The 16,782-nt window shown below is 44.9% G+C and overlaps 1 protein-coding gene across 1 annotated transcript; it reads right to left on the reverse strand.

The window, feature by feature from the left end:
* Positions 1–2,798: 2,798 nt before the first annotated feature.
* CAVIN2 (caveolae associated protein 2) lies at positions 2,799–16,531 on the reverse strand. Its single transcript, XM_003990983.6, has 2 exons — positions 15,734–16,531; positions 2,799–5,222 (listed from the first exon to the last, which is right to left on the reverse strand). Exons 1-2 carry the CDS (start codon positions 16,214–16,216, stop codon positions 4,428–4,430), a joined length of 1,278 nt encoding a protein of 425 aa, XP_003991032.1. The 5' UTR covers positions 16,217–16,531; the 3' UTR covers positions 2,799–4,427.
* Between the last annotated feature and the right edge of the window lie 251 nt (positions 16,532–16,782).

The raw sequence follows: 16,782 nt of genomic DNA on the forward strand, positions 1-16,782 counted from the left end.
CGTTATATTCAGAGGCTAGGTTTCTAAGTCCTCAAGATTCACCCTATTTCTTGAACCTCCACACTCCCCCAACGCCCCATGCTGATCGGATATTTGCTCATTTCTTCAGCCTATGAGAGGATGTGTCCAGGCAGGGACGATGCTAGCAATTTCTCTAGCAGGGCACAGGGATATGACTGCTTTTACTTAAAGATTTTGAGGCAGACTTGTTGTGCCGTCTTTGAATAAGCTGATTCCAGTACCTATCTTTGTTGACAGCTTGCCCTTATTAAACCATGCCCAAAGTGAGCCCTGCAGCTACTGACAATGGTCGATACCAAGGAGCTTAGGAGCCCCTCTGTGGCCTCAGCAGACCTGAATAATAGTCTCTCCACGGCTCCCCGGGAACCGGGAGCTGTTTTTTCCTTAGCCTCGGAATGACAATCACCAAAATCATTTATAAAGTGCAGCTGTACCTGATGCCGTATAAGGGACGATAAATGAAGTTAATACTATACCATCTGAGAGCTTGTAAAGTGATTCATAATTAAGCACAGTTGGGTGATATCGTTAGGCATCTGTCTTGGCAGCAGCATAGATTTCAGACTGGGGTGAAGCACCGATTCTGACATTCAGAAGTTACATAAACTTGCACAAGTCTTTTAATTTTGTGAACTTCAAAGGAAAAATAAATTCTAGCACGAGTGAGAACTAGCATGAGTGAGAACTTAGGGCTGTTACGGACTCTGGAGATCCCCCCTGCCTCCATCTTACTCGTTGGAGTAAATTAAATTGAAGAGTTTCAGCTGCCAAAAAAAAAAAAAAGGTACTGTCCTAATAGGATTTGTGTGATTAAACGAGAGGGTACTTGTGCTCAGCATGTGGTCGGGGCACAGCACTGCTGACCCCACGAGTACCTAGCCTGGCATTAAAGTGAGCTGGTAGAAATGTTGGCTTCCTCTCCCTGATGCTTGTGCCTTACTGCTTTGGACACTAAGAGTTGTAGCAAATAGTTGCATTGCCCAGTACATATTTAATGAATCAACCTTACACGGTGCAAAGTCTTGACAGGGATGAATGTCAAGTTGTTTTGCTAAAAGTGTGGCTTCTTAATTGGGGCAGTTTGTGTGAAGAATTAAAAATAATTGTAGTTTCAAATACTGCAGGATGATGCGGTGCTTAAAACAAAAATAAGAAGGATGGATCTTAAGGATGTAATAATGTAATAATGTGAGTTACTGCCTGTTCTCTTTAGGAATGAGTTCCTGGCTGCACAAGTCTTTATCTGGATGCCCAGATCGGGCAGAATACAAAGGTCACAATGCCAGTGTCTTCGGAAACTTGCTCTGCAGTGTCACAGCCTTGGTTTTTAGAAAAAGATTCGTCGTTGCTATGGAGCTGTTAATAATGATTGCTACCTGTACCTCGATCCCTCAGACTCCCAGTCTCCAACATAAAATCATTTAGACCTGGGCTGTAGGGCAGTAAACAAACTTTCAAGCAAGAATTAACTGGGCTTGGGCATTCGTGTCTTAATGCAGGAAATGACTTTCATTATAACCTTTACTTACACTAGGAGCTTAGCTATATCGAGGGAGCCCCTAGTCTCTTGATAGTGGACTCAAACGCACGAGCAGTGCCAAAACCAGGAGTTTGGGTTATCACACAATGCATGTGAAAAGTTTTTATTTTGTGCACAACTGGCCTCAGTGTGGGTCTTTTCACGTATAAGATGAAATTCAACCATATACTAGATGCCTAAGTGGAAAGAGGAAAATCTTCCTGCTGGAATATATATGTCTGTATATTTTAAAAATAAAATCTTGTAGTAAAGTGACATCTTTGCTATATCTCTGTGAGATTTGTGATCCATGTAATAGACACTTCTTACTCCTGAATTATATTTCTGAGATATGGATCTCAGTGCTTATTAATGCATAACCAATCTTTGGGGGAAAACTAATCCAGTTCTTGAGCTCCAGGCACATAAAGTCAGGGATGGGTTATTGGGTGGGTGGAAAGAAGACATATCGAATTTGGGGACTTTTTAGCCTCACCGGTATGCAAATAATTCAACAATAATTCAGAATAAATAGCTCCCATTTCCTCAACTGCTGCTTTCTCTAATCCCTATAGTATGTGTTTTCCAACAATGATCTGGCCTCATTCACTGCTTTATTGCTTAGAATCGTAATGCTTTGAATTTGGAACACAGAATAAACGTTTGTCAGTAAAATCTAAAAAGATTTAAGGGTAGCTTTTCACTGACATGCAGATAGTTTATAGGAACAAACGGCAGCAGCATTTTTGGAAAGGAAATGTAAACATCACATTAGCCCTGGATCCCCCAACTCTGACCGCAAGAAGTGACAGTAACTTCATAAAGGTTAAACAGGCATGCTTAGGTCCCGGAGTGAAATGAAGTCTTCTACCCAGTCCGCGGTTCTGCCGAAGACAAAGGTTTATCTGTGTGAATAAACTGAATGCACAGTTCAACACAGTCATGTTTGCAGGGCTACTTAAGGTATTATAAGATCTGGTACCAAACAATAAAAATGCAGATGGAACTATCAAATTTACCAAGCTGCTGCAATAAATTCAGATGCTCTCCAGAGCTGGCAAGGTGATGTCAAGAAAGTTAAACTTGAAGAACGAGACCTGGATTTCTAAATGAGATCAGGGGGAAAAGAAAGCAGAGTTAATAGGGGACATCAAGACCGAGACAATCGACATCACAGCTACGTTTGGAGGAGAGTTTACAAATCAATTCTTTCTGCTTGTTCTAAAATTGCTCTGCCGAAAAAACTGACATCGTTACACGCTTTTCATGCTTTGGTTTATTTAGTCTTCTTTAACACAGCCATCGTTAGTTCAACAATCTAATGTCTGAGGTACATTACGGCAAATAGGGACACAGCTGTATAGGTTAGGCTATCAATACCTTGAGCCTGTTTTTCCTTTTAGGAAACAAAGCATTGTTTGTTAATACCGTCTTGGGTTACTTATATTTGTCAGGTTACTTATAGTGAGTGGTACACACTAAAGGTAGGGAATTTGCTCCCCGGCACAATTGCCTCTACACTATAATTTAGTCGTGTTCTCAAAACATTAGCATTCTGTAATCAAAAATAGAGAAAGCAATGTTTTAGTATAACGTTAGACCGGAGTAAAAATTATCCCGGCCGAATAAGGGTGCACATATACATAAACACTAGCATGCTTTTGGAAGAATCCTATTAATACTCTGCGAAATTAATATATAAATAAAATATGACCTAAAATGAAATTACCATCATATACAAAAGGAAAAACAATCCTTCCCTTCTCAAACCTGTTGCTTTTAACATCTTACACACCTACATTACATCATTTGGAGTGTAAAGGTCATTTTAAATTTGGAAAGCATGAAAGAGTCGTCCGATCGAACTTCCTACAAAAGCCAGTACATATTAATTTCTGAGATTTACGTTCGTTCCGGTGTTAAAGACACGGCATCCTTTTAAAGCTCCTTGGTGAAAGATCTGTAAGTCTTTTATTTATTAAGCAAAATGCAGCTTTAACACAGTAAACTATATTTTTATATTATTTGAAAATATTAGAAGATAAAAATATTGTGAAGATATAACGTGTTGTTCAAGGATATACGAAACTCTTTAGAATTGTTATTTAAGGAAAAGAATACTTGAGTTAATACAGTAAATATTTTACTTCTAAGCACGTGGCTTTTCTAGGCCTTCATTCTCTTTGGCATTCCTTCTTTCCCGTTTCTCTTATTTTCCAACTTCTCCCTCTTAGTTGTCTTTTTCTGATAGTCCTGACTTTCCTAGATCTTACTTGATTAGCTGAATATTACAGTCTTTCAATGTTTTCTTCATTTGAAGTTAAAACATTGGTTTCTATTAAGTGAATAAGCGACCAGACTGTCTCTTCTACCTTTTTAAAAAAGTGTGTTTTTTTCTTATAATATAAAGTAGGTATGTCCTTAGCTTAAATACATATGTATATTATATATCGCACACTTGACTTACAATAATTAGCTTCACAGAGTTCAGTGGAAATTCAATATGGCGCTGGTACACTATTCGGCAAGCCTATGGAATGACAAGAAATGAATCCCATCTCATGACTATTGTCTCAAGTAGCCTCTGGTTTTTCTAACTAAGCCAAATTGGTCAGCGTTTTGCAGCTGCCCCTTCTCTTCTTCCATGCAATCTTGGAGAAATTCTACAAAAACAGAACCGAAGAACACGTTGGAAGCGACGCTCCTGACAGGTCGCCTTCACAGTAGATCTTGGTCCATCTGTGCGCTGCTCCTGTGGAGTGGGTGAGGGCTGCTTGGACAACAACACGGTAGTGAGTGGGTAGTGCGGACACGTGCAGGGCTTTGTTTCCAGACTCTGGTTACCCGCCGGAACGGAAGCTCAGGCTGGGCCCGGCAGGCTGCGCGTTTAGGCGGTCTGGTCCACCTGGAGCACGGCAGGCTGGCCCGGGCTTGCATCCGACTGCTCTGCATCCTCAGAGGTCAGCAGGTAGCCTCCCTCGTAGCGAACCTTCTGCGCTTGGTCCAGGGCCACCGACTCCTCCTCTTCATCTTCCACAATTGTCAAGTCGATGTTGCTATCCCTGCCGGAGTTACTCCCTCTGGAGGCCTCCCTCTCTGCATCCTCCTCCTTGCTCCTGCCTTCCACCAGGGCACCGGTGAGGGACGCTTCAGAAAGACCCTCTGCAAACGAGCTCTCCTCATGGTCGTCTGGCATCTGCTCGCTGCTAGGCGTGTCTTCTGACTTGGTCTCGTTTTCTGCGGGGCCTTCTCCCTCTCGGACTTTCTTCCGACCAAAAGTGAGGGGAGAAACCTTGAAGGGGGAGCTTTTCCCTGAGGATATTTTCTGGTGATTGGAAGTGAGAGATTTCTTAATCTTCTCTCTCCTCTCTACAGACACGATCTTTGTCCCCAGCTTGTTCATTTTTTTCTCGATGTTCTGGCGAGAAAACGCTTTCTTGAGGCTATCTACTTTCCGGAGGCTGGATCTTTTTATTTTCTCTGCCCTGCTTTCTTCCATCTTTTCCTCCGCACTGTCTTCCAGGGTCTCCTCATCATGGGGCAATTCATCATCTGATGAGAGGTCCACCGTGTGCAAGGTTTCCTCCAGGGACTTGTTTTCATCAGCGAGCTCCTCCTTCTCTTCCGCTGGGCTGGAAACTGGCTCTTTCACAAACACACTGGCAGGGATCTCATTTTCTTCCTGAAAAGATGGACAATGTAGATAGATTTCATGTTAATAACAGATGTTACAAACGGTCCTGAGCTGCTGTCATTTGCAGTGTGTATCTTTCTGGCACATGGGGATGACAGAAACCACACGTTTGTGGCTTCAGTTTTCTAGAATATGGAGAGTGAATTCTAAACTGGTCAAGTCATTCCCCCGAGGCTGGATAAGGGCAGGGGATGCTTATTGGGAATATTATGAGGGCAGATGACAAGGGCTCTATCAGTGACGGGCAGGGGAGGAAGTGGGTTGTGGCTCTGACAGACCAGGAAGTTGCCTAGATAAAGGAGCTAAAGTAAGTTACTGTGAACCCAAGAGGCCTCTGTCTCCCATCTTCCTTCAAGGTCAGGTGGCTCTGCTCCTGCCAAAATCCCACTGGAGGTGGAGTTAGAAGATAAAAGATGGGGGCAAGGGAGAGAACTGGGAAGTCCTCAAGAGTCAGACACCATGTACAGCCTTGATCAGGTTTCCTCCCCCGCTAGGAATCAGAAGGAAAAGTGTGGTCAACCTTGGTATCTATTCAGAAGTGCACACTAATTTTTCTGATGACATGATTTTAGAGTAAGAGAAGGCAGGGCCAGCCTCACTGGGGGCCCACCCATGAAGCCCTGCGGTTCAGGATATCCTATGTGGGCATTAATAAGGACAGGACGCATACCATGGCCGTTCTTAGAGGAGCGAGGGAGGTCTCTGAAGCAGCTTATCAAGGTTCTCTTGTTAAACAGAGCTTCCTTGGACAAGAATACTTACTTAGATCCCCCACCTAGAGCTAAGAGTGAGGACAGAAGCTCAGGAATCTGTCCCTTTCCCTGCACTATTCCCAACATACCTCTTCCCTCAGTTTCTGGACACAGAGGCAAAGGTCTGACCTTCTCTGTGTCTCAGGGAGCAGAGCCTGAGAACTTGCCTCCAGAGTTCAAGGGCAATGGTGTTCCACTTCTTCTAAGAGGGTGGATTTGCTTTCAGGTAACTTGGGTCACACAGCACAGGAATCCCTTTCTTTTTAATTTTAATTTTTAATTTTTTTTACTGTGTATTTATTTTTGAGAGAGAGAAAGAGAGAAAGAGAGAGAGAATGTGAGCAGGGGAGGGGCAGAGACAGAGGGAGACACAGAATCCGAAGCAGGCCCCAGGCTCCGAGCTGCCAGCACAGGGCCCCACGCGGGGCTCGAGCTCATGAGCTGTGAGATCGTGACCTGAGCCAAAGTTGGACACTTAACCGACTGAGCCACCCAGGGGCCCAAGGAATCCCTTTCTTTTTTAAAATTTTTCTTCGAATATTGGAAAATGAGAGCTGGCCAGCAAGGTGTCTTCACATTTTCATGGAAAGAACCAGCAGAGTGGAAAGAACGTGTAACAGAAGCCTGAGTCTCAGTCTTTGCTGTACTGCCGAGTGCCTGTGTGGCTTTCAGCAAATTATCTGATCTCCTTGGGTCTCAGTCTCTCCCAAAGATGAACAAGAGGACTTGACCTCGATTAGCAACTTTCAAACCGCACTCCCAGGGACACTCGGGGTTCTGTAGGAATGCCAAGGTGGGCCAGGCTTCAGAGTCCCACTTCCTCCTTAGCTTCAACCTTACCAGATTATACGGTGGACTGCCCGGTAAATTCCCAGTTTGAAACATAACTGGATTTGGTGCATTTAACAAGTCTGTCTGGGATCTAGACTTCAGGTGAGGTCCATGTTAACAGTAAGGATTTCCCTTCTTTTAATTGATTGAAAAGTCAATGACATTGGGGTTAGGGTCAAACACATATCCTAAGAGTGTGCCTGCATATTTTTTAACTTTTTGCCTACAGAAACTAAATGAACAAAGTTTTGATACAGAGAAACCTAGAAGTCCCTCTCCTTATTAACCACGGAACGGAATAGTTACGCTATTCTGGAAAAAACACAGCCCCGTGTCTCCCTCTTTTGCACATATACTCATACCACAGTCCATTCCATAAATTGGTTAGAAACAAAGGATAAAATCTTGGATAGAGGTTAACAGAAAATCTGGTTATATAGAACCTTTGTTAGAGTAAAGAAATCACAGATTCTGTTTCCCAAAGCCCTCTCCACAACCACCCATTTTTAATGTCATAAAGACAGTCAGGAACATAGTATGACGGACCAAGTAAAAAAAATCGGAAAGAAACATGGCATTCCCACGAGTCATTTATGACCTCGACTTTTCCAGAGAGCAACTTTCCCATGTTTCAAGTCTCAACTTGCCTCTATCTTGCTGGCACTCCCCATGTACTCCCCATGAGGGTGGCAATTTGGGTCTCTTGTTCACTGTTGTGCCCCCGTCACAATAGTTCCTGGCAGCTCAACAGCTATTTATTGAATGAACACAAGGCTTTTTTTTTTTTTTTTTTAAAGTTTACCTTTTTAACGTTTATTTATTTTTGGGACAGAGAGAGACAGAGCATGAACGGGGGAGGGGCAGAGAGAGAGGGAGACACAGAATTGGAAACAGGCTCCAGGCTCTGAGCCATCAGCCCAGAGCCCGACACGGGGCTCGAACTCCCGGACGGAGAGATCGTGACCTGGCTGAAGTCGGACGCTTAACCGACAGCGCCACCCAGGCGCCCCAGGGCTTTCTAAGAAAGCCTTGAGAGAGTGGCCGGAATAGAAATTGCCCCTCCGCTGGGTAGGCCTGAGGACTACAAAAGAACGGGTTTCGCTCTTCTAAGGAAGTTAGGTGACTGCTGCTGCCACCGGGAAATGAGAACCGAGGCCTAAGGGACGCTGCGGTTTCCGTTTCTAAGGAAGGAGGGTATTCTCAGTGGATGAGCATTACTGACAGGGAGGCCGACTACAGCAACAGCTAAGGCCCTGATGCTTGGTCCAGAAGCAAGATTACTCCTGGGGTTTGACAAAAGGCTTGGGAGGGTTTGGCAGGAGCTGCCTGCAGGAAAGGAAGAAACTAAGAACTCAGTGAAAAGTTAAGTCCTCAGTGAAGGAAGCAGAAGAAACTACAAAAATAAGCCTTGGTTCCCAGAGAAGAGGTACAACTCGTATGCCTTAATCTCTCCGGGTAATCAGAGGAACACCCTGCTAACGTCCCTTTCTTCAACCTTAACAAAAAGGTAGACATGTTGACCGTGCTTCCAAAAGAATTCAGCAATCCTGCGTTTTTTTTCTCAAATGTAAATTCTGTTATTACGAAAGCACAGCTACTGTTGAGCGGGAGACTCCTGTCCCTCTCTCTCGGCACATGTCCGTCAAGGACAGGTTTGAGGAGAGCGCGCTGTCAGGGGAGGCAGCGGCCTTGTGTGGTAGATACCACACGCGTGAGGGCAGCTGAGGGACGGTGGGAAACCACCGAACTCTTCTATCCAACGCCTGGGACGTTTACACGAGGGCTCTCAACGCCGGCTATGAAAATAAACCCAGTGGGAACAGACACAATCCAGACGAGCTGGCTGTGTCTTTACAAAAGTGGGAACGAGTGAGATATCTCTTTTTTTGGCTAACTGCTTTATGCTTCTGCTGTCATTTTAATTGCTCGAGCAGTTCGTTGTGTTCTGTCTACTGGACAGCGTCTATTTTGTGGCTGCTCATGGCATCCAGTCTGAGGGCAAGCCCCTTCCTGTCACACAGGAATGGTGGATGTCCAAGCACACGGAGGCCTTACCTTTCCTCTCTGTTTTTTTTTTTTAGAAGCAACAAAATACTGACACCCCTCAAAAATCTCTATTTTTGTTTCGACTGAACGTACGCGTCGTGTCGGGCTATAACGTAAGCGCTTTGCTGGCGGATATTCAACGGGCATGTCATGGCGGTACGTCCTCTACACCAACACGGTCCACAGGCACCCAATCTGACCTGTGCACGTGCCCTGCTCAGTCCTCTCACACAGGCCTCATGGAAACACTTGAGACTTCACCTGTCTACGGGGAAAGGGACACTTCCGCCTGCTTCAGCCTCCTGTCATAATGGTTCTGATCTGCTTTCTCTTACAGATTCCAATCTTGACAGCTCTTTCAAGGGGGAGGATCAACTCTACGTCCTCCATTCTATCACCGCTTACCTGGGCTAGTGACTCATAGATCTGCTTAGGGCCTGTGACTCCCTAACAGGGCACCAAGAATCCCTCGTGGGCTGGCGCTGACTTCTGGGGCCCTTCTACCCGGCAGAGGCCCCCCAGAAGCAGCTGACAGTTTGCTCTACAGATTTATTTTCCAAAAGGTACTCGGCTGCCACTGACACAGCTGCTCTGGGTTCTGACCTTTCACAAGAACCCTTAGGAGTTTTTCAAAGGAAGGGAGAATTAAACGGCACACTTCAAACCTATATGAATGATGTGCTTGCAGCACTAAAGAGAAAAGGAAGGAAAGAACTCTCCAGAAGTGGCATTTTTCCTTACACTTCAGCTTGTTTGCTATTTCTATTGATTCTCGTGAACTGGCTGTCCCAGTCGCGCATGTAGATACCAACACAGAGAAGCCTGCCAACACGCTGAGCACTTCTTGTGTTGGAGTTCGCGGAAGCAAATCTTTGCACATATATAGATGCATACGCTTTAAAGGAGATTCTAAGACTCGCGTTAGAAAAGGAAGCCGACCGTAAAAGCTTGACTAAGGGGAGAGAAGCCAGCAGTGTGTTCTTGGGTCACAGACTTATCATCCCTGTTGTTAGACGAAAAGAGCGAAGCCTGTCATAGACCCAGAGGGATGTGGTGGCATCCTGGAGGGATATGAGGACCATAAATTTGTGTCCACGGGATGCCTTATCCAATAATCTCTAAATACTAGTTATTAAAATGGAACTATGCCCACCTGACATTCTGATTTATAGGTCTCTTTTACACATTGATGGTTTTCTCCAATTTGTGTTTCTGAGGTATAGATTGCCAAGTGGATAAAGCCATTGATTAGAACTGCACCCCTAAGGCAGCTGTCGGTAGAATCAGCAAGTCATAAGAATAAAATGCATTAGTTATAATCCCTGAGCAGTCTTTCACATTGTGGAGGATTTAAAAGTTTCATTATTTTTCAGTGTTATCAAGGGTTCAATTCTTTTTTAAGATCACACCGGTTAGGTATTCTTTGCTACCCACAAAAAGAAAAAAAAAAAAAAGCAAAAAAACACAAAACAAAAACCAAAACAAAACAAATCATTCTGAATTATTTAAAAGCTGATGCAGAAAACCCAGTAAGCATGAACTTTGCCATAGTGGGAATACAGTGTTTGTTTTTACTCATTTTACAGTTCAACTCCGTCATTTCTATTATTAATAAAATGAAACCTTGCTAGTCACTTTCTCTGGGCGTCTGTTTCTTTGATATAAAATGAAGTTAAGCTAAATGGTTATTAAGGTACTTTCCAGCTCCAAGATATTTGGTTTTGTGACATTAATGTAAACCCCACGAACAATAACTAAAAAAAATTGTAGACGCGATCTCCTAAAGTACCAACACCAAACATGCTTTGTTTCGTACAAGGATTCGAACCACAGGACCTGAGCTGCACCGGACAATGCTTTTCACTCAATTCCAACAGACACAGATGTGCAAAACAAGGGAAGGGGCCACATTTACCTGGAAGGACTGCATCTGACAAACAGTCCAGTTTTTTAACAAAGGAGACAAAGCAATGATTCTTTTGAAGAAACGAGAATCAGTTATTCACTTAACAGGCCTGAGGCTGCGCTGACATTCAATAAGTGTAAACAATAACAATGAGAGCAAGTATTTGGTCTCAGAAACTAAAAGGGCACGGGATGAGGAGCGCATCAAAACCAATATCCCATTATGGGAACATTAATCAATGGGACATAAACATGGCGAGTTGTCGTATTAAGGTGTCTTTGATTTCCTATATTGCCATTTCTTCAACGTCTGTAATAATTTAACAGTTTTCAGAGCAGTGGTTTTGGATAGAGAAAGTACAGTCTTTAAAGAAAAATCAACTTGAAAATAGTCTGAAGACGTTATACTTTTAGCACTGTTCTAAAATTCTGATCTCATTGAAGGAAGCCAAATGATGAATCTTTGAACACATTTATAGGCCTGCTTCTCTACGAATGTATCCACGGCAAATACCCAACCTCTACTCTTTTCACCCAATTTCACAATTTTATGTGGACGAAAGTGTAAGCTGTCCAGGAGGAGTCTCATTTTGTTCCCTGGATTTGAAGCCATTCCCACACCGCTTTTTCGGGATAATCATTACTAGAACCTTAAGGCATAAGTGGGCGCCACACCCTCAGGGCCAGTTAGCTGTGAAATGCTAGGCTCATGAATCAACAGAGAAAATTTCCTTTTAATGGTAAATGCACTGATTTTCTGCGTAAACTCTAGGTTTAGTTAAAGATAGCCATGCTTACGGGCAAAGCATGAGTCTTGTTAGTTTTTAGCATTTGCTTTTTGATCACCAACCCCTTTCAGTCTTATTTCATTTACACTGGATCCTGTCACAGTATTTTGAGTTCAACCATTGATCTTAGGCTATCCTAAAAACTATATATAAAAAGAAAAGCTGCTAAGTTTAACAAGGATTTTACAATTTGCTTCATCACTCAAAGGGAGGTGACTATTCTCGAGTTTTAGGTGCCAGTGGCTATAATTTGAAGTAACTGCTAAAGGCAGGAGGGGGCTTTAAAGCCACAACGACCCTGTAAGTTCAGCACGCATGGAAATACATAAATAACACATTTTAAATAGGACAAATTAAGGACAAAAGTTGGAATTAAAAAAAAATGCGAACGTCGAAGCGTCTAGTAGACAAACCAACCGAGCAACCAACAACCAAAAAGCACCTGCAGATTCTGGAAGACACGACAGGACCTTACAAGCTGGAAACCGCATCTTCTAAACTTGACAGTGCTACATCTGCCCAGCTGACAGATTTGCTTTCCTCACTTTCTCGTCTTAAAACTTCTCACATAGGGGCCCCTCGGGTGGCTCAGTTGGTTCAGCGTCTGACTTCGGCTCAGGTCACGATCTCACGGTTCGTGGGTTCGAGCCCCGCATTTGGGGTCTCTGCTGTCAGCAGAGAGCCTGCTTCAGATCCTCTGTCCCCCTCTCTCTCTCTGTGCCCCTTCCCTATTTGCACTCTCGCTGTCTCTAAAAAATAAATACACATTAAACGGGGCGCCTGGGTGGCGCAGTCGGTTAGGCGTCTGACTTCAGCCAGGTCGCGATCTCGCGGTCGTGAGTTCGAGCCCCACATCGGGCTCTGGGCTGATGGCTCAGAGCCTGGAGCCTGTTTCCGATTCTGTGTCTCCCTCTTTCTCTGCCCCTCCCCCGTTCATGCTCTGTCTCTCTCTGTCCCAAAAATAAATAAACGTTGAAAAAAAAATTTTTTTAAACAAATACACATTAAAAACAAAATTTTCACACCAATTTTTTTGTCTTGAATTAGAAAACCAATGAATTTAGAAGAGAAAGTCTGGCAGAGGATTCAAGGGGATTGAAAACAACAAATGACCTACGGAGTGGCAACTCGTGTGTCCTCTGCTTTCTTACTCTCTCACCCACCCGCTCTCAGCCACACAGTAAAGCCTGCCACTAGAAGGGGCTATTTCGGGTAGGCCCTTTGGGCAGAGTCCTTTGCTCTCATGGTGTATCGGGGATATAATATTGATTTCGACATGGTAGTTGCCATACGACTCATGGCAGGGAATGGAAGAGAGTGTGTGTGCGCGTGCGCGGGTATATAGCTTTTAATGAGTCCCATCTAAAAAGCATAGGCCTGGCTGTTGTCAGATCTCGAGTAGGGTGGGGTCAGTTTTCACTCAGCAGCCATGTTTCTCAATAAGCTAAAGTATAACCTTCACTGTGTAAATGCATGTCAGATCCACCCAGGAATAGCTTCCATTCCTTGAGTTCTCACACCATGTAACTCACTAACCATTTTAAAGAGGTTATTGCATTTATTCCTCACCCTGTGAGAGATACAAAGGGAAAAGCATCCATGTTTAAGAGCATGGAATCAATTATATGTGAGTTCAAATCCCCGCCTCACTGCTTGACGTTACTCAATAACTTCAAACAAGATATAGATACCTTCGAATTGCAGCCTCCTCGTCTGTAAGTTGAGGGCAAATGAGAGAATGCACAGAAGGATACTTAGAGCATGCAGGGCTTACTAAAAGAGCTGACAAATGTTTTGCTCCTATTCATATCCTCAGTGTACAGATGAGAAAACAGAAGCTTGGAGAAGCTGCAAAATGTGCACAAGATCACATAGTTGGCAAGCGGTGAAACTCGCATTTGAACCAGTGTCTGTGTGACAAAATAGATCTTCTCAACCCCTCGACTGGAGCACTCTCCAGCACAAGTTAGTATTCCATCCACTGGCATGACCGCCACCCTGCGAGCCCCTACTTTAAGAGAAAGAACAACTCTCCATGAAGAGACTGCACCCACATTTGTTTTTGCAAAATAACCACCTTACGATGTCTTGAGAGTTGAGATTTCTAATATCCTTCAGGCTACGAAAGGATCTTACATGGCTTCAGAAAGCTCCAGTTCCTTGCCTTCAGGTCCTTGCTTCCTAACCTGCTCTTTAAAAAAAAAAAAAAAAAAAAGGGTCCTTGGGGGCGGCTTGTTAAGAGGCGCAGAATGGAGACTGAATACGTTGCTTTGGATTCTCTTAGCTTCCACCCTGGTCTTGAGCACCCCTGTTTCACCTTTTGCTCACTCTATGGAGAATTCCGACCACTTCTGGCTGCAATTTCACACCTGTCAATCCAATGTGACAAAAGAGGAGACCGGGGTATGGCTCAACAGCAGCCTGAGTCTTTAAGTTCCCCACCTGTTGTTTTTTTTAAATGTCAGATTTACAGTTCTCTTGAATTTTTACTCACCTATCTCTTCCGTCCCTGCCTCCAACAACTACAGAACATCCGCGGCAAAATGAAACATAAACCGATCCCGACAAAGTATGATCTTCCTCTACTAGATACTTCTTCTTCCCTTAACTAAGGATAGAGGACAAGAGATAATCTCCCTGATTCATACTGGAGGGAGGAAAATTTCCTTTGATGACTCAGATTTAAACATGTCTGCACATGTTTGGTTTTGTTTGGAGATCAGTATTTAATTTAGAAATGCCTTGAGAGCTGAGATTTCTAATATCTTTTAGGCTAATAAAGTAAAGGATCTTATATGGCTTAAGAAAGGCGCAGTCACCGTATCTCTTTTCAGTTCATCTGGTGCATGAAAAGCTATTCCATTTGCATTAAAGGCTAAAAAATGTCTGGGCTGCAAAAGCCTGCAAGGTATAGGAGGACATCAGCTGCCTGAAGCTTTACATCAAGTGCAATTTGGGGAGGACAAAAAAACAGCCAGATGAGTCTTTCCTTTTAAGGAGGGAAAGAGGCTTAGGTTCTAACTTGGCGGAGCAGATTCATTTAGAAAAAAGAAGGCTCCCTCGGCTTAAATTCCAATTTCTAAATCTCCCTTGGGAGATGAAGGCTCTTCTTGTGTGCCTTTCACAATCAAACAGTTGGTTATAGCCTCTCCCCTCCATGGCTTTGAAATCCTCTCCTATTCACATGGTCACAAGGAGACAGCCCTGGGGCAGGCATGGCAATTGCTTCCTGGGCTCTGTGTTGGCTGCGTTCCATTGGGCGGAAGGACTTCCAGCCTGGGGCAGGGCTACCCTTGGATTCACAAATGCCCACCACTTGGCGGAACAACAGCCCCACGCAACCTCCCTGTCCCCAGATACCCTCTTGCTACATTAACTGCATCATTGATGCATTAAAAAAAATTAAGTGGCCTTTTTATTCTAAGGCAACCATCGGAAAGAGAAAATATTCGAGACTAGCCTTTGCAACTAAAACTGATAACACTGCTTTTATTTTACAGTTGTGGCTTCTCTGAGCAATAAGAGGCATACCTCGTGTATCTGTAAAGAGTTATGCTCTGTATTTTTAGTGCATTATTTGCCAGAAAATAACAAAGATTGCTTTGGTGACAAGAATCTTAAAGGAAGAGACTAGTTCAATTCTAATGCAGTCAGTCTTCAGTACTTGGTTAGCTTCTCAAACATTGGCAGCCTTTAGACAAAGAGAGAAGCAGTCATGAATTTGACTTCTTGATTAAACAAAAAATCAGATGATTATCTCATTTCCACAAAGAGTTAATCAACAGGCACTGAATTAATATGCCCTGTCCAGCTAACAGCTGCAGTCAGAGCCCCAAGTTCATAATGCAAGGAGACGCATGAATTTGACTCGGGTGCACGCACCTGCTCACCGTCCCAACCTGTATGGAGTGCGTCCAGGTGCTCCCTAACAAATGACCCTGGCGTACTGACCTCTGGGGCAACTGCCTTGGGTTTAGGCTGCCGTGACCCGAGAAATTCCCACCCCCGGGTGCGGAGGTCACACTCCTGCTGAAGGCGGATGGGGACAACGCCTGGTGTGTGTGGGATCCCTGACAGGCAGGACAGATGTAGAAGTGGCTGTGAGAGCCAGGCTGACTGAGACCACGAAGGCTGAGGAATCCCAGCTGGGCGGGAGGAGGAGGAGGGGGGCACTGACCTGGAAGATGAGCACTTTGAAATGGTTGCGCCTGAGGAGCTGGGCGTGGTTGTTCTCCAGCCGCTTCACCTGCGCGCTCTGCCTGTCCATGCGCTCCTTGACCGCGCGAGTGTGGGCGCTGACCTTGCGGGACTTCTCCAGCAGCTTGCTCACCGTGTTGCTGGTGGAGGCCTGGTATTTGGAGAGCTTGGTGAGGTCGTTCTGGATGCCCTTCACGGAGCCCTCTAGGCTGATCTGCCGCTGCTCCATGTTGTGCTGGTTCTCCTGCACGGCATCCAGCATGTTCACCAGCTTGTCCAGGAGCGTGAGCACCGTGACGGCGTTCACCTGCGAGTTGTCCCGGATGGCCTCCTCCGTGCTCCCCAGGTTCAGGCTGGGGCTCGGCGTGGAAGAGGGCGCGAGGCTGGGGCTGGCTGGCTTCTCCTGCCACACGGCAGACCCCGGGTGCTGAAACTTCTCAGCTTGGGCGGCGTCCTCCCCCATGGCTGGACAGGTGGGAACGTTCTTCTCCGGCAAGAAGGACGGCAGCGAGCGGGCAGAAAGAGGCCTGCTGGCTTGAGCTCAGAGCACCGCTCTCCAGGACTGGCAGAGGTTCAGACAGGCAACAACTGGCTACACTGATCAGGGGAACTGCATTCCAGCTGCTCTTAAAAGCCCTACTCCACCCAGTGGGAGGCGAAGGTTACAGAACTGAGAACCACTCAGGGTTCAGAAGCAGGCGCACACTTCCTAACCGCGTTCTCCCCGGCACGGGGCACTTTCCTGCAGGTTTAGCTTTTCTTTCCTACTCTTCTATCCCTTTATGAAAGAAGTTCAAGGCCATGTTTCAATCATGACTTCATCTAGAGGCGGAGAAAAACATGCTAATTTGGCTCGGCTCCACAGCCTCCAATTGGCTAGAGCCAGTAAACTTTTCTCTGGCTGCTTTGCTACAGATGAAACACTGCTTCGTGTGCCTGTGTGTGTGTGTGTGTGTGTGTGTGTGTGTGTGTGTATGTGTTCCTGCATACAAGTTATTGTAACGAAAAGTATTGTTTGCACTTGCCCTA

The sequence above is a fragment of the Felis catus genome, chromosome C1, assembly GCF_018350175.1.
Source record: "Felis catus isolate Fca126 chromosome C1, F.catus_Fca126_mat1.0, whole genome shotgun sequence".
NCBI classification, from domain to species: Eukaryota; Metazoa; Chordata; class Mammalia; order Carnivora; family Felidae; genus Felis; species Felis catus.

What these genes read in the sequence shown, in the direction of transcription:
- CAVIN2 (XM_003990983.6), bottom strand. Translation starts at nt 16,216, where the DNA reads ATGGGGGAGGACGCCGCCCAAGCTGAGAAGTTTCAGCACCCGGGGTCT. An exon ending in TCAAAGTGCTCATCTTCCAG is followed by an intron (nt 5,223 to 15,733) that starts GTCAGTGCCCCC and finishes CCATCTTTTCAG; the next exon opens with GAAGAAAATGAGATCCCTGC.